This window comes from Pleurodeles waltl, chromosome 3_1 (assembly GCF_031143425.1).
Source record: "Pleurodeles waltl isolate 20211129_DDA chromosome 3_1, aPleWal1.hap1.20221129, whole genome shotgun sequence".
Taxonomy (NCBI): domain Eukaryota; kingdom Metazoa; phylum Chordata; class Amphibia; order Caudata; family Salamandridae; genus Pleurodeles; species Pleurodeles waltl.
Genome location: NC_090440.1, coordinates 555,020,207 through 555,041,992, shown reverse-complemented (window position 1 = coordinate 555,041,992; position 21,786 = coordinate 555,020,207). Strand labels below are relative to the sequence as shown.

At 44.2% G+C, this 21,786-nt stretch overlaps 1 protein-coding gene across 8 annotated transcripts in view; it reads right to left on the bottom strand.

The window, feature by feature from the left end:
- Nucleotides 1-21,786, bottom strand: part of KIF23 (kinesin family member 23) — a 177,695-nt gene that overhangs the window by 31,029 nt on the left and 124,880 nt on the right. For all 8 annotated transcript variants that reach the window (XM_069222930.1, XM_069222933.1, XM_069222931.1 and 5 more), the window contains 2 exons: nt 8,648-8,805; nt 3,788-3,961 (listed from right to left, as the gene is read on the bottom strand). In XM_069222930.1, coding sequence (XP_069079031.1) covers nt 3,788-3,961; nt 8,648-8,805 — 332 coding nt within the window. The remainder of the gene's footprint in view (nt 1-3,787; nt 3,962-8,647; nt 8,806-21,786) is intronic.

The following is a 21,786-nucleotide window of genomic DNA, read 5'->3' as shown; positions in this document are numbered from 1 at the left end:
AGAGCCCACTTAGTGGCATGGAAGAGAAAGCCTTATTGGGAAGAGGGTTCAACTGGTTCAAAAGAATCACACTGCATTTAGAAGGATATTAGCCTTGTAATAACGGCTCTAAATAAAACACCCAATGTACGGATGATGCATTAAGGAAAGAGACCTGGATTTCTGCTCTCTTCTGCCGCCATAACCACACTATGGAATGCTGGACTCTTGCACGTGCCGGACGAAGGAAGTTGGGCAACTATTAATTGGGCTATACAGAGGCTAATATCCTTCAGGTTCTTGCATGAAAAATACTGACCTTGCTAAAGTCTTCAGCAACGGGCTCAAGATGTATTCCTCTTGAATGCTGTGACCCAAAATATTTCAGACCACAGACTTGCACGTTCTAAATGATGTCTTTGGCACTGGGTGGTAACTTACTCATGGTAATAACGGACAATGAAGCTAGTCCACATAGCTTAAAAGAGGGACAACATAGCAATTAACGTAGCCCACCAGGCAGGGTGCTTAGCATTAAAAAGAAGTCCATGTTTCTTTTGCATTTAACATGCCCTGACAGTGAAAACATGAAATTGCCATTATCTCTGTAGCAAGGTCCCATTAGTAAAGGTGGAGTTTCACTAGCCACTGCACTAAGTGCCAACGTTCATTTGAGACCAGCAAAGCTATTACCCTAAGGTATCAAACTAAATTGCTATATTAAATCTGACAAATTGCTGATATTGGAATTATGATAAATTTTAATACAAAGGGGACTTTAGAAAGTCACATCTTTGAAACTCAAACCTCTGGTAGCCTTTCCCGACTACCTGCAGCCGTTGTCACCCGAGACAACATGCTGCCATTCTGCTAGGAAGTGTGAACAAAGAAATGCTGGTGGAAGGAGGTGTGACCTCCTCCAGTAGGAGGACCAATAGGCAGTGGCCAAACATGGCCCAGCTTCAAAGAGCCTGCTGCCTTAGTGAAGCAAATGCCAAACACACCTCAACAGGTCTGCTCCTTTGCGTCAGCAGACAGGCTAGTCTCTCCTCCAGATGGGGAAAAACTGCTGCAGAGCTAGTTTTCCAGGATGAGAGGTTCACTATGTTGGGTACACCCCACAGGGGTATGCCTACGTCTTGTCACAAGGCAGGAAGGCTTGTTCCATCTTGGATTTGGGTACAGACAAGATTGTTTGGTGTCCAAATCTCCATAAAGTGATGTGAACTAAGAATGGTTGCCTCATGGAAATATTGTCCCATTGACTAGTGAGTCCTTCTCTCCCACAAGATTGCATTAAATTGGCACCTCAGGCACACAGTCCTCCAATAACTACAGGACTGTAAAGAGAAGACCTATCTTGCTGCTCCCTGGATCTGGTAAAGAGGTTGCATCAAAGACTGAACTGCACCTGCTGCACCCAAGGGACCCGTAAAGAGGACTGAGCCCGCCATGCCCTCTCCTGGCAGGACTGAAGAAGTGGTTCCAAGAGCTAGGTAGCTAGCCTCCTGTTAGGCATGTGTACCACCAAAGGTTAAGGACACCTGCACTTCCTGAGAGCCCGACCACTGCTGACCACCAAGGTGCCAGCTGGGCAACAGAATCCAGATCTTTACAAAGTGGCCTAAGTCCGTGGGACCGCTAACCTGTGTCAAAGTAGACCCTGGTCCCTAGAAAGGAAAGAGTTGCTTACCTATAAGCAACTGCTCAATCCACTGTAACCAGGTGACCAGTGGCAACTGCACCTGCACTGGACTCCACTGCTGTATAATCAAGTCCAGAAGCCGGAGATGACCCCTGATGCTCTTGGATACAAGGATGGCCAAAAGGAACCCTCAATGCCCCTCTTTAGTATCTCCAGTATATTCTTTGTTGGACTGCACTAAAGGAGAAAAGTGCGCTGAGGACCCTCAGACTGCTGCACCCAACGGTTAATTGTCTCCAGGACCTAAGTGATCCTTGTGACTGGCCTATGTTGTGGCTCATCAGCTCAGAACCCGCTAAGCCGATTACAATGATTTATATTTCTAAAAACACTTCACTTACCATTGGGAAAAAATAATATCTCTGGTTTCCAATGGATTTGTGTTGTTCTTCCTATGTCTAAAGATACACATACAAGCTATTTGGTGTCAGGTGTTTGAGTTGCGTTTCTTTCTTATGGACTGTTTTGGTAACTTCTAGATGCTTCACACTTGTTCCTTTGATTAAGCCCGATTGCTCTGTGCCACATGGTATTCAGTACTGAGCCAAGTGTGTTACAGTAAAGAAACCTAATTAGACTTGATAAAGGTTGTGGCATTATTGCATGGTGAGGTCTCACAACCACACCACATAATAAGCCACTTTTCTACAGTCTAAGTCAAAATGTTTCAAAAAGCTTCTAATCCCCAACGCAGAAAGGGACCTCGTCATTTTTTAGAAGACAAATTCTCTCTGAGCAGACCACTGCTGAAACTATCTGCTGCGGAACCAAAGACCGGATACTTGAAGCAGGTTGGTTCTTCTGGAGCTTTGGTGACTGCTTTGCTGAAACCCCAACGCAGAATGGAACATAATCATTTTTTAGGAGGTGCTGTAAACCTTGACTGGTACACAAATGTAATTCAATTAAACTCTATGGAACTGCTAGGCAGGTAGTGTTTCCCCAAAGGTCCCCCTGGAGCTCTGAATGAAATGTTTTACATAATTTCTAAACTTTCTTGTGGTGCCCAAACCACCACAGCTTGTACGCTTCTAAGGACTGCAGGAGAAGAAAACACCTCCCACTGACACCACTCTGAGAGCGCGTTTCATACCACTTCTACACCAGTTTCGGACCAAGTACCGCCAGGGCACTTGTTGGAGAACTAATGCAATCAACCTCTAGCAGCTTCAGGCATGGTTAATGCAACTTTCTAAAAGTTACCTTTCCCACATTTTTAAAAAACTGAGGACTACCATTCAATGGAATTTTTATTAAATATAAAAATAAGTCTTTGAAAAGAGTGTGTAGCTGGTAAAAGCAAAACATTATTAGAATATAGTGGATAATAAATCTATACTTTGACTTTGCCCTGACCAGTGACAATGTCGTTCTGGGCCTAGTCACTGGGGGAACATTCCATTTCTAATGTCACACATATTCCACTCAAATATTATACACCCTACCATGTGGGCAGCTAGGTGCGCTTAAGGGTGACTTATTTAGTTTTGTAAAACCAGGTCTTCCTACTTGTCAATAGGGTGTTTTGATGGGTCTGCGCAGTAGGGTTCAAGCTGCTGTGGTCAGGCTACACAGAGTGGGCCTAAAACTATGTTTTCACTGCCACTGTAGTGGATGGAAAAATAGATGCTGCAGTCCACAGGTGGTATTTAATTTTCCATGCCATCAGTGTATTTTGCATCATCTACCATGGTCTTATTGGAAAGTTAAATGCGCCAATCAGGGTTTAAGTCAATGCCGTAATGTTTTATGGACCAGAGCACATACACTGGGCACTCCATAACGGTGCCCCAGTGTCAAGAGTTCAAGATTAACAGAAAGTGAGGTGCAAAAAAAACGATGACCATGCTGTACTTACATTTTCAAGCCAAAGGATTCCCACATGCTCCATTGATTGGCTGCTCCCACTCAGCCCACTGCCAACACCCATTACTAACATGACTACTTTGATATTTTTGCAGGATATAAGCATAGGTTATGCACATTTACCTTGCGGATTTGACATTACAACCCACCGGTACCTATGTTAGTGTAAGTGACTGCTATATAGGCTTGCACTACCCTCAAGTGATAGGAAAAAAATTGCAAGTTAAAGGCACTTACGCATTCCTTTTCCCATTTCATGGAGGCATCAGTCATCATTCCTTGCAGCCGTTGCTCAAGACGACGCTTATCTGAAAGCTGACGCTGCAGTTTCTGGTTGCGACTCTCCAGCTCCTGCTGCAGCGAACGCTTATCTTCCTCATAGATCGCAGTGGTTTTCTCCAAGATCTCAATCTTAAAAAAAATTAAAAAAAGTAGTAGGTATCTTACAAGGTTTCTGAAGTATGGGTAAACAGATACAGCATAAAGATAACCTTGTTACAAGGCAGATCAGAAATAGTTATTGTAGTTCTCAAGCAGAGGAAACTTTCAAAGAATGGCAGGAGTGGCAAGATAGCTGCTAGGATTTATGACTCCTTTCATAGAGTACTGCATAGGATAAAACTGGCACTTCACAATCCTCTACACCATCTCATAACATTTGAAAGAAACATCTGAAGAAAATAACACAGCCTGACTACAGAAAGAAAGAAGCCCTCTGGGCTATGGTACATGTGCTGGCACCTAAGTACTGATACTTCTCTACAAGGGTCAGGAGCTTGGCTTGCTGTTGCTACCGGTTCCCCGACTTGGCCTAGCTGACCACAGTTGACTGCCTCAAGGAGGAGCCCTACAAAAACAGATGATGGACGGAATGCAGAATAAATCAAATATTCACCCCCATTAACAGATCTGGGTTTAATCCATCGTTTTTTTTGCTTGCCATGCCATTCCAGTTTGGACCCAGCCATATGCAAATCAGTCTTGACCCTGTTCCCCATGGGAAAAAGTCCAGCCTGAACTGCCAGGCCAGGTCCTCCCTGGACCAGAAACAAGCATCCTGGGACCGGTTTCAGGGTATCACCCTTCATCAGCCAGGCTAGCTTGAATCTGGCTAGCTCAAGAAGGAGCCCTGGCAGGAGACTCAGAGAACTTTTTTCCTCACCTTCGGAGGACTGTGACAATATGCAAGCACTTCACCAGCTACAGCTTCTAGCATTGCCATCTACCCCACATCTCAAATAGGATTTCAAGCATCAAAAAAAGGCTTCACGTAAAACCTTGAACTGGGGTAAAAGAGCAACGATACCCCAGCGGCTCTTAAAACTAAGCAGCAGCTGCTCAAAGATGTTATCCAACTTTGAGGGACCTTTGCTGGCTTCAGCAACCTGAAAAGTCACGCTGGAGGATTTGAGAACCGAAAAAGTGTCATGGTAAAAACTCTTGACTGACACCAGCTTCACTTACTCCTGCTCAACTATAGTCAGCCTACAAAGTCCCACTTTCCAGTAAACCATGGTCTGTCATTTTTCAACAAATGGTTTTAGCCTAAATGATTTCTGTAAATTAGTTTGTTGTAGTCTTAACTTTATAATGTGTGAATTAGATGTGCATTTTTTCAGGGGAACGCCCCTGCTTCTGCTGTTACCAGGGCCATGACAATCTTGGAACTTCAGCATTGTCTTGATGAGCAGGGAAAATCTGTCAGAAAATGCTGCTTATCAAGAATACATTTCTTCCAGGATTGGGTTTTGGCACTTTGTGCTCCTTTGTCGCAAGTCTGAGAATTATGTCCAAATACAACAGCAAAGAGCTGAAAAAGTAGAGGATCAAGTGGTCTTAGAATTGGACAACTTTCTCTCATATGAAATCCATGGATGTGCACTCATTGTCCACAACAGATATTTTTACTACCAATGCACTGAATCCTTCTCATAGAGATACCATTATCAACGAAGATGAGGAACAGCTAAAAGACCTAAGAGTTTTGTTTTTCCCCTTATTCCCTTGTGTTGCCTTTGACCCATAAAAAGGATTTGTGGTTTGGCTTTAATATGTCTGGTACCAATGCACTAAAGGGCCTGCCAGTGATTTATGAAGGATTACATTAAAATAGGTTATGAAATGCAGAAGGCTCAAGTGAGTGTTTGATGTCATTGCAGCTCTCATTGTGACGTAACATAAGGACTGCCTTTTGGCGCCACAGACTCTAGTGACAATCCATATTCCGCTCCAGTGTTTGATGCAGTCTATGCAATGTGGACGACATGAGTCCACAAGGTGTTAGTATGGACCATCCCACAAGTCTGTCGCTCTCTCCGCTGATTCCTTTTTAGGTCTGGCATGACAGCGAAGGTGTCTGCTGGTTTTATTGTAACCAATTCTTTACAATACACAGAATATATTTTTGCTCCACCCAGAGGAGTATTACATTCTCAATCCAAGATGTACTTCCATTGGAATTCAAAAGGGGCTATTTTACATGTGAAAAGTACACTCAATCTGCTGTTCCTTATTCATTTATCTTCTATGTGCATCATATCCGAAAGGCAACTGACACCTTTTATACCAGCACTGCCAAATTCAACAGGGCAGGCTTTAAAGTGACAAACAACATTTAAGAATGTAATGTATGTAAACAGCGTTTGTGAACGGCTGTGTTCATATGCATTGGCTCTAAAGCTAAATCCAGACCTATTGGTTTCGACAGTTCTTGCAGAAAATGGGGTTAAAATAAGAGTCCTAATCGGTTAAAGTACCACCCCGTCTTCCTGTGCATTGTGCGAAACCCGATCCATCCCTTTCTAAGTGCATGGGAGCTCTCGGAAGAATGGTCTGTAGAATGGTTGAACAGTAAAACAAACAATTCCCACATACATGAACATCCAAATTGTGGCCAATGGAGAGACCTTTGACAAAGTGAGATAGATGTGTGCAGAGTAATAGCCATATCACAGACCCTACCAGTGGCCACCTGAATTTTCAGTGGTTACTATAGGAACCCTCTCCACTAACCCTTTTAAGTTACTGGTTGCTGGTTTTCGATTGAGTGCACAGAGGTCTGCCAGTCAGGCCTCAGTGCCAGTGCTCTTTCCTCAAAACCAGGTGATGTCTAAATGTAGCACAATCGGCAAAGGACTTTAGGACCCCTGTAAGTCCCTAATAAACGGCACCCCAGGTACATAAGGCATGGGTACTAAAGAAGGTCCCCTAAGGGCTGCAGCATAGCTTATGCCACCATAAGGGACCCATACAGAAAATCCACACAGACTGCGATTGCAGGCTGTGTGACATGGTGCAAACCATGAAGTGAAAACATATTATGGCACACTCCTGTGTACCACATCACATTCACTGCATTCAATATAATATAAGTAAGTCACCCCCTAACAGCAGGCCTTTGAGTATTTAGGTGGCCTCCTGATGACCTGGAAATCAGATTTGTTGGACCAAAGAAGGAGGACACCGAAGGGCCCCAAGAAGCAAGAACTGAGGAGCTGCAACCAACTTGGTGCCAATCTTGCCAGCCTGATTGAGGTCCTCAACAATTGCCTCTAAACAACTCATTCTGCAGCTGACTAGCCTCCAAAAGCCTGGAAAGGCTGTCAGCACTTCGAGAAGTAACCAGCTTCCTCCTTGGAGCAGAGGAACTGCTTCCCTCCACGTTTGCAGGCACCAAAGACTGACAAGTCTCTGCCAGTGAGACCCCGCCAGACAAAGCAACACTGCACCCGAGCCCCACAGCCAGAGGTGGAGTGAACAGAGGGTGCCCACGAGATTCAGAGACTCCCTAGAATTGAGCTCTCTTTTGGGTTTAGCGGGATTGGACTGCCAGTACCTGCCTGCAGCCTCTTTGTGCAGGACATCAAAACCCATGAGAGCCTTGGACCACGAAAATCCAACACCTAGAAGCACCACTGCACAGAGTTCCCCAGCCAGAGTCAAAGTGGGGCAACGAGGTCACACAACCCTTGAAAGTCACACTGACACTTTTCTGGCATTAGATCCTTAGGTAGAAACCCAAGAACTCTTGTCCAGAAGGTGGTGCTTTGCTCCCTCCCCAACCAGATTACTGTAATTACATGTATGTAATGACAAAACTCCGTCTTCAATGGCATGAGATGGATCAAAGGTACAATGGACCACATACTGTGCTGATATTTACAGACATTTCGACCATATATATATTGAAGGGAGCAGGCAGGGCGATCAAGAAGGCAGCAGATTTTTCTCCTTCATGACTTAAGAAAAACCCAGATATTCAACACCATAAAGCTACCATTAGAAACAGTTTAAAGAAAAATAAGGCTTCAGACTTCACCAATGTTTTCAGGCATTTTGACTGAGGGTGAGAATGAACTGCCTGAGACTCACCCACACCCTGCTGCCACCAAGCCATTCAGAGAATGGACACACACAATACTTGAAGGGGCAGCATCAACATTTTTGTCTTTTAAGATGCAATGCCTATTGCACATTTTCTTGCATGGTTTTAAATTCAGGGACAGTCAAATAATGGCCACCCGACTTCATATGTAATGTAGAATGCTGACTGCCTAAAGACAATTGGATATGTAATAAATACATAAACATGAAATATAGGTTCCTATAAGCATGTTATTTAACAAAAAAAATAAAAGGAAATGGACAAAAAAAAACAACATAATTTTAAAACATGTTTCAGGAGCAATACGTTGGCGGATACAGTCCACCGTTTTAAATAAAATCTCATGATAGAAAACTCTGTTGCATTAACTAAATGCTTTAATCCTGCTATGTATAACAGTTAAACGTGGATGCCCAGCCAAATGAGTGGCAATACATCAGGCATGCACTCTATGCATCAGTTGCTGCTGCATAAATGCAACAGCTATCCTCAATGCAAAGTACTGCTAAACAGCATGGATTTATATAAAAGGAAAAGAGGGAAACTATTGCTAAAGGGATAATAATGACCCATAATACATGGGTAACACATAAGGGCAATTTTGACAACACAAGGTAAAACTGCAGAACTGGAAAAAGAGTCAGATAGTTAGTTGGCTAGACATCAGTGAAAGGAACAGCAGCTCGACTTGCAATCACTAGTACAACTCCCACCTTGTACTCCAGGGTTTTATTCTTCTTTTCAAGGCGCTCACAATCTGACTTGATGGAGGTAATCAGCTTGTCCTTCTCATTCAGCTTAATCTGAGTGAAGTTCTCCTTGGCTGCAGAAGTTCCATCGAAGTCCTGAAGGGATGCCTTAAAGTTTGCCACTAAAACGATAAAAGGGACAGGAACAAGTCACCCAGAAGCTTAGCGTCATTACATGCCCTTAGAAGTCTGTGCTTCTTCATCTACCTTCAATACTTCCACCCTCTCCCTCTCTGGTTGTAAAAATTCCAAAAGCCACCTCAATTCCTCCTAAAATCAATGTGAGCAGTCGACAATGCAACTGCTGATGCCTTTGGGTGTGGAATAACAATACAATGATGGGACAAAGTATAACAAAACTGTAAAAATAAATAAAAAATGACTACCACCGCTCCCTGAGCATAAACAGGACAAAGACAATATAGCAATTAACTAAGCTCAGTAGTTCTATATTGTGCGTTAAAACTTCAATTAAACAAAGACCACAACATACAAATTACTGAAGAAACTCCCAACCCAACCACTACAATAACCGTCTCAAATGGGTCATGCTGCTCAACTTCCCCTCACCAAATGGTAATAAATAGCATTACACTAAGCAAAAATGTATATATGATTTATTTCACGCCTCATGTAAATGATCTATTAACAAAGTTGAGTTATACGCGTGGCTGTTGGACTCCATCTGACCTTGACTGGAGACATGCCAGATGACTGTGGCCCAAACCATGCTTGCCAAAGGACCTTGCCTCCTATACCTACCAGCCAGTATGATTTGGGAACTGGCGTGACCGCATGGCATGGTGTAACAGTACGATACTGCCCCATGGAGAGAAGCAGGAGTCGATTAATTGGGGGGAGCTCTATCACAAGGGTTTGGTTGTGTCTTTTCAAGACGTCATGGACACTTACAGACTAGGAGTTGGTCAGTTTAACTTTTCATACATTGCAGCACACACTGAGAGTCACGTTGAGCACTGGGGAGTCGGAGCCACCCACATCTACCATGCTGCATATGCTCCTGACTCACTGTGGTATGTGTCGCACCATTACCACCCTCTAGGCATCCCTCAATTCCACTCCACCAGATTATGCGGCGGGAACATGCACCAGTTGGGATGGTGTGTTGCAGCAGCCTCTGTAGGATAAGGCCTGGTCTTGGGAGCTTCAAATGGTGAAGGATGTATCTAGTAACCCTAGATTTCATTTCACACAATTTAATTATGTGCATTGCACTTACCTTTCCCCTCAGCGAATCAAGCGCATGTTCCCAGTTCTAACCCCTGAGAGCCCTTGATGTAAATTACTGGATGCTGGGATTTACCACATGGTGTGGGACTTTTTGATGCTGTGACCTGTCTGACAAGTACTTATCACACTGACTGATCTTGCAGATCAGACTCTTACATCCCACAGTGAAAGGTGACAGATCTTCACAGATTAATCGGCCTTGCCTTTGTTCTATTTAAGGGAAAGGTGGCAATGGCATTGAAGGCACCTGACCCTCAAAACTCTGGCGGTGGCTGCCCACATTGCTAACAGACACGAATGGAAGCCAACATCCTCAGGTGACTTCGCTTGAAGGGGGATTCCCTGTGGTGAATGTCATTGAAGCAAAAAAAAAAAGAAAACTGGCTTGTCCACCTTGAGGCACGTCGTTACACTATTCACATAGGTTCACAGTGACAACTGCTGAAGGGCTCACTGTCCGGAAAGGGGGTGGGAGGATAGGTTATTGAGTGATGCGGGGAGTCTTTAAGAGCCCCACATGCCACACGCTGTCTGTGTCACCACAGGGCCTGACCCCCACCTCTTTGCATCACCGCGATCAACTCCTGCACATGGGTCCCCTCCCTTGCACCAACTGACTATTACGGCTGACTGAGCGACACCTTCACTAGATGAGCCGCACTAGGGATTGCTCTCCCCTGGCCGACCCACATTGCACAACATGATACACTCATACGCTAGGCGGACTCTTAAGTTTTCTATTGTTATAAATAACTGTTTATGGGCTGTTCATAATATTTTGCAAAATGCAGAGTGACAACGGTTGCAGTGACAGGCTGTGCTGATATTATGTATGACCTACTGTAATGTCTCACTATACTTGAATCTGCACGCTCTGATACGGTTATATCATGCCTAAAAGTTAATAAAACACATTAAAAAAAAAAGATGAACTATAAGAAAAAATCTAAGGAAGCTCCAGACTCCTGTGGGAGCTGCATAATATACAAGCTTAGCCCTGGGGAGGTGACGGTGTGCCCCTTCCCCCTGTTATAAATGTATATTAAGCTGTGGGAGGTGGTGGTCCCCGGGACTATTATAAGCCCTTTTTTCAGCCCCCAATTCTCCTGGGTCCTGGCCCATCCAAGGGCAAAAGAAAAGAAAAGGGAAGGAAAACCTGCTTTTAGAAAAAAGAAAAAGAAAAATCTCAGAAAAATCTGCAAATCCACTCACAAATTTGTATTAGTTTTAAAATGCATTTTAGCCCTATTGGGGTCCCCTGTACAAGGCTAGGGGGCTCAGGGTATCCCTACCCTGGCCCCTTTTCTTTTTTTCTCCTTTTTTTGTGGGAGTCGGCTGAATCAGAGTCCCAAAATGGCTGCCAACACTTCCTTGCTGTTCCTGGCCTTAGTAGGCAGATTCACTAGCTGCAGTAGGCGAAAAACACCTTCCTCTGGAGCAGGCATTGCTTCTGGCCTCCGAGAGCACAGGCAGTCTGGGGTGTCAGGCTGGTCGATACCAGTCAATCAGAACTCTAATGGTCTGGTAGGTTTCAGAGAGTACCTCTATGGTGCCCTCTGGGTGCATAGCATAATAAATCCAAGACTGGCATCAGTGTGGTTTTATTAAGACGAGGTATTTGATATCAAACACCTAGGTTTCAGGGGAGCCATTATGTAGCTGGGTAACTTGTAATGAGTGTCCAGTACATACCTTAAGATGGCTTCCCTGTTCACCTGCTGTAGGTAAGTGGCTGTTTATATGGTGTACCAAAATGAGGTCTATCCTGCAAAGAGTACAGGGGTCCCTTACAATTGGACAGGGGCTTGCTCTAGCAATCCCAAGGTGCTCTTTTAGGGGTTAGTGTGGATGAGCAGCCTTCGATTTCTCAGAGAGGAGAGTTCGACATCTGCAAGTACACACACAGTGAATAAAAGGGGCTCAGTTCTGTCAAGGGCTGACAGGTTTTCTCCCTGAGGAGAGGGGACCTGAGCTTGTGGATGCTCAGAAGCTGGCTTGACAGACTTCTGTCTTTTCTCTTGGCGGGCTGGGCCATTATTCCTGGCTCCAGCACCTTTTTTTGATCCTGGACTTTGCATTGTGCTCTGGTTTTCACACACACACCCATTCAGGTGTACCCATTATAGATGCATGAGAGTTTTTTTTCAATCTCAGCCCATGCTGAGGACTCCTTATCATTTCATAGCAGGCAGGCTAAAGGACTTGCAGAGGATACCGCCACCTTCTTAAAAATTTGCTGCCACCAGAGATGGGTCCCTAGGTCCATCTCAGCTCTTTCTTTTTTCTATAGCTAAGAGTTTAGACTAACTCTATCCAATTAGCTAGCTCTTGGAGTTCAGCATCTTCACTGTCTCCATCTCAAGGGTACTATCACAAGAACTCCCCATAGTGTTACTGTCAGTGGAGTTGTGGGGGGATTAAACATCCTCTTCCACCTCTTCTTCCGCCTCACTCTCTTGAGGGTCTTCCTTACCTGCCATGCCTCTATCACTTTCTGCAAGCAGCTGCTGCAGATGTGCGTTTAGAGCCCATGGCAAGTTTCCATGCTTGGCAGATGTCATTAGGTTGGGCCAACTTAAGGTTTTGGTAGGGGGCCAGGTTGAGCTCCTGGGATCTACCTGCTGCCTCATTTATGGTTTTGAAGCAGTTGGGACCTTTTTAGAACCTAAGAAAAATTCTAAGTATACTTCTAGAAGGTCTAACCAACTAAAGTATTTTAAAAATTCTAAATAGTTTGGACTGGGGGATTCAACACGAAGCCCCAACAGTAAATTCTAAACAATTCTGAAAAATCTAAAATTTGAAAAAATGTTTCCTAACTAAAGATCATTTTGGATTTCTTAGTGGTATCACATGTTAACCGAGTGGTACAGCAAATATCAAGTCTTGTACTCCATTGCTGCACCACCAATGTAGGATGCTGGCTCTTTATATGGTATAACAAAATGAGGTATACCATGCAAACAGTCCAGGGATTCTCCTACCAGCAGACAGGGGCGGCTTGCTTTAGTAATCCCAACGTGTTCTTTTAGGGGGTAGTGGGGTCGAGCAGCCTTAGGCTTATCAGAGAAGAGTGTTCGGCATCTGCAAATAAAGGGTCAAATGAGGCAAGTCTAAGTAAGTAGCTCCACCCCAGTTACAAAAATAACAAGTATCTTTGTATAGGTTTGGGCACCAGAATCAATATGATCAGGCAAGTACGTTTTGCAAGAAAAATACTTTTAGGCTTCAAAAGTCGACACTTGGTGCATTTTTTCAGAGGAGGTAATGTTATCCTATGGAGAAAAACCAAGTACTGCATACAGGTTTAGTACAGTGACTTACGGGATCAATCTCCTGGAATGGGACAAGGTTCAAGGTCACACCAGGCGGCACTTGGCAGTACAGCGTTGGGTACCCAATGTTAGTCGCTAGGGATCAGTCTGATTGGAAAGAGGCTGCAGGTTTGAATTGGGAGTCCAATCGAGGAGAACAGATGAGTTCAAGCCTTGAGATGCTTGGGGACACCTTAAGTCCTCTTCTCCATGAGATAGGACCTACAGGTGCACGGGTGTCTTAAGGCAGCAGGTTTTCTCCACCAGGAGCATTCAAGGTTGAGGGGGCCTGCAGGCAGAGGCTGCAGGCAGTGTCGGGGAGTCCACAGTGGGGAAATCCAAGGAAAACTGTCTCTGGAGTGCCGGAGGGCCACTGTTGGTACCGTTGGCCATATTGAGCTCAGGCTAGGGGGTACAGATGCACTTGTGCTTTCTGGTATCAGGCTTTTGCAGTAAGGAGTCATCTTAGGTCTCTTGGGGTGCCAGCAGGATGCAGAGAGGCAGCTTCGCTGCTCCACAGTAGTATCTGGGTCTTTGTGGAAGGCAGGAAGTCCTCACAGGCATTTGGTAGCACAGCAGCTTGCAGCCTTTGGTATGCAACCCTGGCTTCCGCCAGACATGGGAGTAGCCACCTCCTACCCAGAGGTCTATTTGGCACCAGGACAGGTGAAAAATTAACTATGCAGGTAGGCATGGTGCACCACCAGGCTAGTCACATCCCTAAGGTGGGAAGCCTGATGTGCTCCACAAAAGAAAGGAGGCCACACAGGACTAGTATACAATAGGAGGGAGCAAGACAACCAGGCACAGAAAACTTAAAATAATCCTGTGGGAAAATGCCATGAAATGAGTCCTCGCTTATGGGTCCCCAAGGTGAAAATCCAGAATACTCCCCTCTTACGTAGTTGGGTGTCATCCCCACCTTTCACTGATCTTATTTTTTCTAAACTATTCCAGGCGAGTTCTCTTTCCATGTGAACCATTTGTGTCAAATGATCAATGAAGGGTGCTCTATTTCTTTTGCTGAGGATCGCACTTGTATTCACTGTATGGTATTCTAAATTCACAGCATATTTCTCCTACATAGCCCGACATGGGCATTGAATAAGGAATATTACATTGGATGATCTGGCGTTGGTCACGTTTGATAAAGTGATCTTCCTTTGTTCCCACGGGATGGATTTGGCCACCATCGCTCCTTCACATGCATGGCATGATCCACATTAATGGTTATCATTGATCAGATGTTGCCCTGTTAGACTTTTGACAAAAGTTGTTGCTATTGTCCAGATTAGATTTCATTAGAATGTTTCTCAGATTGCAGTTACGTTTAAATGCAAAAGTTGGTTTTGATATCACATCAGTGATGAGAATATGCTATTATGATCTATTTTCTAAGTAGCTGTGCTGTTTTTCCTATGCAGGATGTGATCTTCAGAGTGTCATATAACTTAGTGGTTCTGTCTCTCTTAACTACGACACACACTTAAGAGACTGATAATTCCCGCAGTATAGATGTCCTCTCTTAAGGTGATCTATTTTGCTTCCCATGTTGGATGTGTTCGATTCATCAGCGGTAGCTGTCATTCCTACGGTTATTAGCAAGCTGTGTCTTCTACTTGCGAATAAGACAGCCACTCTAACTTATGCGTGAGAATGTTTGTCTCCCCAGCATGTGGCTATTGCAACATTTTGTGGTCTCCCGCTCTCGTTAGCACCATGTTTTGATTATTGCTTTGGTCTGCTGTCCAGTATATTAGATGTCTGCTCTATGATGTGCTTAAGGATCTGTTTTGCTTTCATCCCTCCCTCCAGAATGCGGTATTTTTTTTTGTTTTTCACCCATCATGAATTTCTTTTTCACTCGTCTTAGTCTGCAGCTGCAAATAAGATCTGCTCACTCTCCTCACCCTTCTATATTTCTCGCATAAGCGGGTGCTGTCTTGCCTCACCCAAGACGGTGACGGTTTGGATCCTTGCTTCATCTTAAGAGGCACGTGCCCTCCCACTCCATCATTTCTAGGTCTGAATTAGTGATCACATATTTAAATAGATGCAGATTCTTATGGTCCGCCCCTGCGACCATTATGGCAGGACTCTATATGCGCATGGCCTGTATATGAAGGACTACTATCCTTCTGCATACAAGGAGGAACAATTGCTACTGCTCCTTGTTCATTATTGTGAGTGGTTCTGTGAGCTTTATGTTACTTTCTTCATTTTGGGCACATCAGCGTTGCAGGGTCGAGTTAAGTAGGATGTGTGGGGAGTGAGTAAATAGATTCTTCTAAGCCATATCCCTCCACTGCTTAAGTCCCGAGTTGTTCAGTTTCTGGAGTGTATTTCTAAACATTAGCCCATCACTTTGAGATGTCCTCTAGTGGTTTTGTATGTGTTCTTTACAATCTGCTTGAGGCACCCTATATGGCAGCCTCACCTCACTCCATCTGAGAAAATCGGTACATTTGTCTGTTTCCTGAAAGTAAATGTTTTTTTTTATGTAGTCTGTGTTCATACAGCAGGAGAGTGGGGTCTAAGTTAGGTAACACTTTTGAGTAGAGACCGCCTCTCATGCACGACTGGCAGTTGTGTTGAGTCCGGCTCTAATAGGGTTGCGCCTGAGTTGAGATTAGCTTTATACTTTAGCGGTGTTTGCTTTCTGGTTTATTAGTTATGACGAGGCACATTCACTTCTTTTTTCTACCCCTTTTTCGGTCTATTTTGCAGTATCCTACCATTTCAGGTTTGGAATGTGTAGTTTATCGAGGTACCGCTCATGTTGCATTAACCTTTAATTATTTCCACCAAGGATATCAATTGTGAAGGATTGTTTCAGTCTCTGGAGTGACTGTCAGCTTCACTTTTACCTGTACAACAGGGCACTACATAGTGCTTGTGTTCTTTTCTTTCCCCTTTGTGGTAAGTATCCATAGTCACTGTCCCGCCTTGTTTCTTCCCCTGAAAGCGCAATCCTTTTTAACTGGACTGTTCTGTTGCCCATCCTCCTGGACGCTCCATTGGAAGTGACTTTTTTTGGTCCTCTCGCCTATTCCTATGAACACTTGGTGGTATATGCGTCTTGTGGTAGGAGGATTTAGTCATTTCAAATATTAACACTAGGTCTGCATCGTGGAAGGAAAATTAATATACATAGAATGGAAAATGTCCGTTAATGCACAATATAGGCTGGCACTATTGTCCACATTAAGATTTCCATTTATATTACAGGTTTTTGGGCAGAAATAATCTGTTGGTTCACAGACCGTTGGTAGAATGGCACAGGTGACTGTGTAACCTTTCGCATTGACAGGGCGAGTCATGATCCTGGTCTGTACGGTTTTGTTTTTGCCTTCAACTGATTATTTTCGTTACAAACCTGAGCCCCATTTTAATGCAGATGCTTTAGTCTTTCTCTGTTGGCCCCTGGCCTCCCATCTTTGATTATTCCCGTTTTCCCAGTCTGTCACGTAGTGCCCTGAAGAAGGTGATTCCACATTTGGATTTTTAAACGGAAACGGAATGTGAACCAGAAGACCACATTATCTCTACATTAGAGAAGGGGCTTCCATCTTATGACCTCTAACCAAAAAAATCTCTTTTATGTAATACATGTAGCTCTAAGAGAATATTATTGAGCTAGGGCTACAGTTCTCAATTGATTTGTATTATTAGAAAATATACTTGCCTGTACTAAGATACTTATAAGCATGTATGTTGTAGTATGGTCTTGTCTGGTACTGTATTCAATTATTTTTAATGGTATTTTGTTTGAGTGAGTCTGAATGACTGAAGTGTGATTGACACATGAACTAGCGTGCATGTAGTGTTTTAGTAAAGGTGGGTTATCTGGAGGCATTGTTAACTGACAATTTATTTGCTACATACATGACGTATCATGTTTTTTGTTAAGTTGAAGTGACTTACGACTACCTACATGTAGAAAGTTGATCTACTTTTTCTAAATATTTAAATAAGATTAGGGAAAAAGCTATTCAATAAATTGTCATTTGGTATGTTTGGGCTCAAGATTGTATTATGTATGTTAATATCTGAGGAGTTACACCAATGTTGACTAGTTGAGTTGGCAGATGTGTACTTTTACACTGCCAATGTCTTCTTTGGTGGTGCTCAAATGCAGCTGAAGTCTCACTTCTCCAGCTGTGACCTCTGAAAGTATCTGTGAGGAAGCCTGGACTGCCGGATGCTAACCTTCACCAGCTGCTGCCTTTAGTATTGAGGAAACTAGCAACTACTTCTCCCAATATATCAGAAAAGTAGCTAGAAGTTCTGGAAAAGTATTTGAGGAAATAGACCCACAACCCTTGAAGCGTCCTGCATGCTCTGCAACTCCAGGCAACCGTTGCTACCTAGGAGTTCCAGAACCCACCATCAGTCTCAAAGAATGCACTAATACATCTAAACGTAAACGAAACATGAACTACCATATGTATTATAAGAGGAGGAAAATGTAATACAAGACAAATCTATAAAGCTTAGTAATAAGGTGAAGCATATACTACACTGCCCCTCGTATGGGGTAGAGATCACACTTTGGCACAAATGCGACTCCAAGTTTCTGGCCAACACTGGCTGTGACAGCATAAGTCATTCATCAGCAAGAATGCTGGATGGCACATTGCTGCTTGGCTCAATTTCTTTTATGCAGTTAACCAGGAGAACCATACTGTGAGGCACCAGATGTCCACCAAAGTCAAGGGTCTGTCACAACGACACTCAAACGTCCAGCTAGCTTCTTCTGGGCGTTTGGCTGCAGCTCTTAGACCAAATACTCTAAGAACGTCCCCAGAGACCACATGCAGCCCTCCTAACCTTTTACAGGAGGCCCTGCTAGTGAATAGCACCAATGGGCTGTTTGCTTCGAGCATTAATTTTCAGAAAGCTGTTAAATGAGCAAGTATTTATTCAGTATGTTAACTCAAGTAAGAGAAAAGAAGCAAAGGTGCCCTACACCACTAATCTTAATGAACACTCATTTTAAAAGAAATCATGCCATAGACTTAAAAATATAACAAAGCCTCTTCAAAATTGAAACAAATTAGTCATTAAAATGCAGAAGTGTTTCACCTCAGTGTATCAGATGAACCCCCTCCACTGAGAGGCATTTATTAAAAGTGATACTTTTAAAACTAACTTAGAAACCTCTGTGCCTTCCCTGTCCCAACAACAATGAAGATAGTGAACCAAGAGGGAAGCCACTTGTCACGTGCACCCTCTGTGTGGCCTAGGCTACTGTTATACATGGAACAGCATTATAGTTTAATAAATCAAACACAAGAAAGGTTTTTTGTACAGGGCACATCATGAACTCATGTATTTAAAAAAAGCAGGAAAGTGAAATAAAACAATTGCCTAGTATTACACAATTTGGTCAAGCTGTGATTTATCCCAAGTTTACTGGCTCTACATTATGCAATTCAGCCACAAGATGGATATCACTACCCCTCTTGTTTTACATTAAAAAAGTAGTGTTTGCTCTTTACACGAGGCAAAAAGTGGATGGCAAACAGAAGTCACATGAAGGTTCCACTTGGGCTTGAGGATCCAAGAGAAGCTAGAGCTGAGAGAGGCAGAAATGACCCCCAGGGCTTGGAGGAGGTATAGAGACACATATAGAGTACCAGGACAGCCATATTTATGACTGTTCTATAGACCAGAAGCTTAATTTAGAGGGTATCATGGAACGAATGCCCTCAAAACGCCACAACTCAATATTCACACCATGGACATGCTTTGCTTCCCCTAGGTGTCGGGATAGATTTGTTTTTTGTTTTTGTTTAGAATTAGGATGGGTGGGGGTACTTTATAGCGGTGAGGGTTGAGGTGTTGGGATAGTTATTTATATATTTTATTTTAAGGTCGGGGTGGTGGTGGGAGCTAGTAGTTTAGGTATTAGGGGTGGGGGTAGTTTTGAGCCTCAGTGCGGGGGGGGGGGGGGGGGGTTATGACACTCATGCCTTTACTAGGCAAGCTTTTACAAGGAAATTTTTTTGCAAATGCAAGTGTGGAAACAACGCAGTTGTTGTCCCCTACTGCGTTGTTGAGGTATGCGTGGTTCCAGCATGCGTGGTTCCATCATACAACCATTTGTGAAGCACTGGCAGCACTCCCAGTTTCTTGGTGGCTACAGCAGCAGGACAGGCCAGTTGCTCCGGGGGTTGGGTGCTAGCAGGGTTGGCGCCAAGTCAGGCGAGCTCCTCAGGTTCAGCAGGCTTCTTGTCCACTCCTTCCTTTTTGTCTAGCGAAGATCTGAGGATCTGGTACTAGAGGGTCCCCTAAATACTCCATTTAGGGGGTGTTAAGGGTAGTAGCCAATGGGCTACTTAACATTGGGGTCACTACACCCCCTAGATGACCACTTGCTGTGGGGAGTGGGCACCACCCAGTCCACAGTTCCTAAATTCCACCACACACAAGATAGCAATTTCTGCCAACTCGTGTCCACTTCAGCATAGTCACCCTAAGGGTGTATCCAGTCTGGAAACGTTAGGCGCCTCCTGCATAGCTAACTTTCACGCCTGTCTAGGTGCCAGTTGGGCCCTGAGGCAGGTAGGCCGGTATCTCCGTCAGAGAGGCCAGATCTACATACCAAAGGTGGTGGGCTTCTTTGAACTTTCCTGCCTTGGAATGCAGACCATCCTATGGGGGAAGGGTGGGCAGCACCCCAGCCCAAGCACGTATTGATTCTCACCTACAGAGAGCAAACACCCTCCATGGGAGTCAGATTCTCATCTGTTGGTGGCAGACTGGTTAGAAGTAGTCAGTAAGCTCACCAGCAGTCAGTAGGTTTTCAGAGGGCACCTCTAAGGTACCCTCTGGGTTCATGTATTAATACATCCACCACTGGAATCAGTGAGGGTTCATTAATAAGAGATGTTTAATACCAAACGTCCCTAGGTTAAGAGTAGCCATCATGTAGTTGCAGAACTCGTAGTGACCAGTGTCCAGCACATGTATTTAAAATGGCTTCACTGTTCACTTACTAGGTCTAAAAATCGATGAAGACATAGCAGGGACATATCTGCCCTTGCAGATATGCCCACACGTCATATAATGCACACTGCCTTAGGGCTGTAAGGCCTGCTGTAGGGGGTGACGTACAAATATTACATGCAGTGTTTAGGAGGCATGGAACACAGGCTGGTTGCAATGTTGTGTTTTCACTTTTGGGAGCACATTGTCACGCAGCCTGCAATGGCAGTCTGTATGAGGTTCGGGCCAGGTCCCTTAGATTGGCATAAGTTGTGCTGCAGCTCTTAGGGGCCTTTTCAGTACCCATGCCCTAGGTACCAGAGATACCATTTACTAGGAACTTAGAGTTGCTAACGGACCTGGTCATTTGGGTATCAACTGACCATGTGTCTTGTTTTGGAGAAGGAACACTGGCACTGGGGACCTGGTTAGTAGGAACCCACTGCACTTCAGTCAAAGTGTCACCAAAAAACAGGCAAAGAGCATTTGTTGGTGGGGCGGGGTACTGCAACCAGAACCCAGCTTCCTACACTACCTAGTTTGGAGACGCCAGGACCTCAAGGAGCCACCCAGCAGCAATACCCTGGGTATTGAAGCATTTGCAGCACCTTATGCTTGTTAAGTATCCAGTGCAGGCACCAACACCACCAAGACAGACATAATTATGTCGGACATCTGAGGCCATCGTCAAGAGCAGCCCTCCAGGTAGACCTAAAAAGTGAGAGCCTCCAACGCAAGGTACCCGCAGGACAAAACATCTCAGCACCCGAGCCCCACAGCCTGAGTCAGAGACTAAAGACAGAGCACATTTGCTCCAGAGACATTCAACAGCAGAGTCGCCCTTTGGGTTCTGCCGTACTGGTTACCCGAGTTCCGCACTTGCAGCCTTTTTTCGTTACAGGTTTCCCCATTGACTTCAGAGGGGGCGATCAAGCCTACCATTGCACCTCAGCACACACTAGGGCAGGTAACCCGAAACTTTGGGTGGTTCTAAGGACCTTGGCCTCCACTTACTTTAAGTCCAGAAGATCAAACCGGTAAATTGTTTGCAAGTGACTCAATGCAGTGTAAATTTTCCCCATAAGGTAACATTACCGCTTAGAGGCTAATGTCTCAAATCCGACAGCTGTATTTACTGTATTTCTAAGTATCACTAACTCAGAAAATACTTACCCGATCTTGTAGAACTTGGCATCTAAATCAATATAATAATCTATTTAATTTTTCCAAATTGGTCTTGAGTTTCTTCTTGAGTGTATGTCTCATTTATTGACTGTGTGTTCAATAAATGCTTAAGACTGTACTCTCTGATAAACATGAACAGCTTACCCACACTACCACAAAGAGAGCATTTAGGATTATTAATTTAAACGCTGTAAGCCAGTAAGAGTCGATTGGACTATCTGCATGGTGTACCGCTACAATGGAACAACACATAGGTAACCAGCTTCCTACATTAATCCACTTTCTGGCTGTAGTGCAGACAAAACCATTTTGCAAGATAATGGCTCTCACACAAGCCAATTATGACTCTGCTCCAACCAGGTT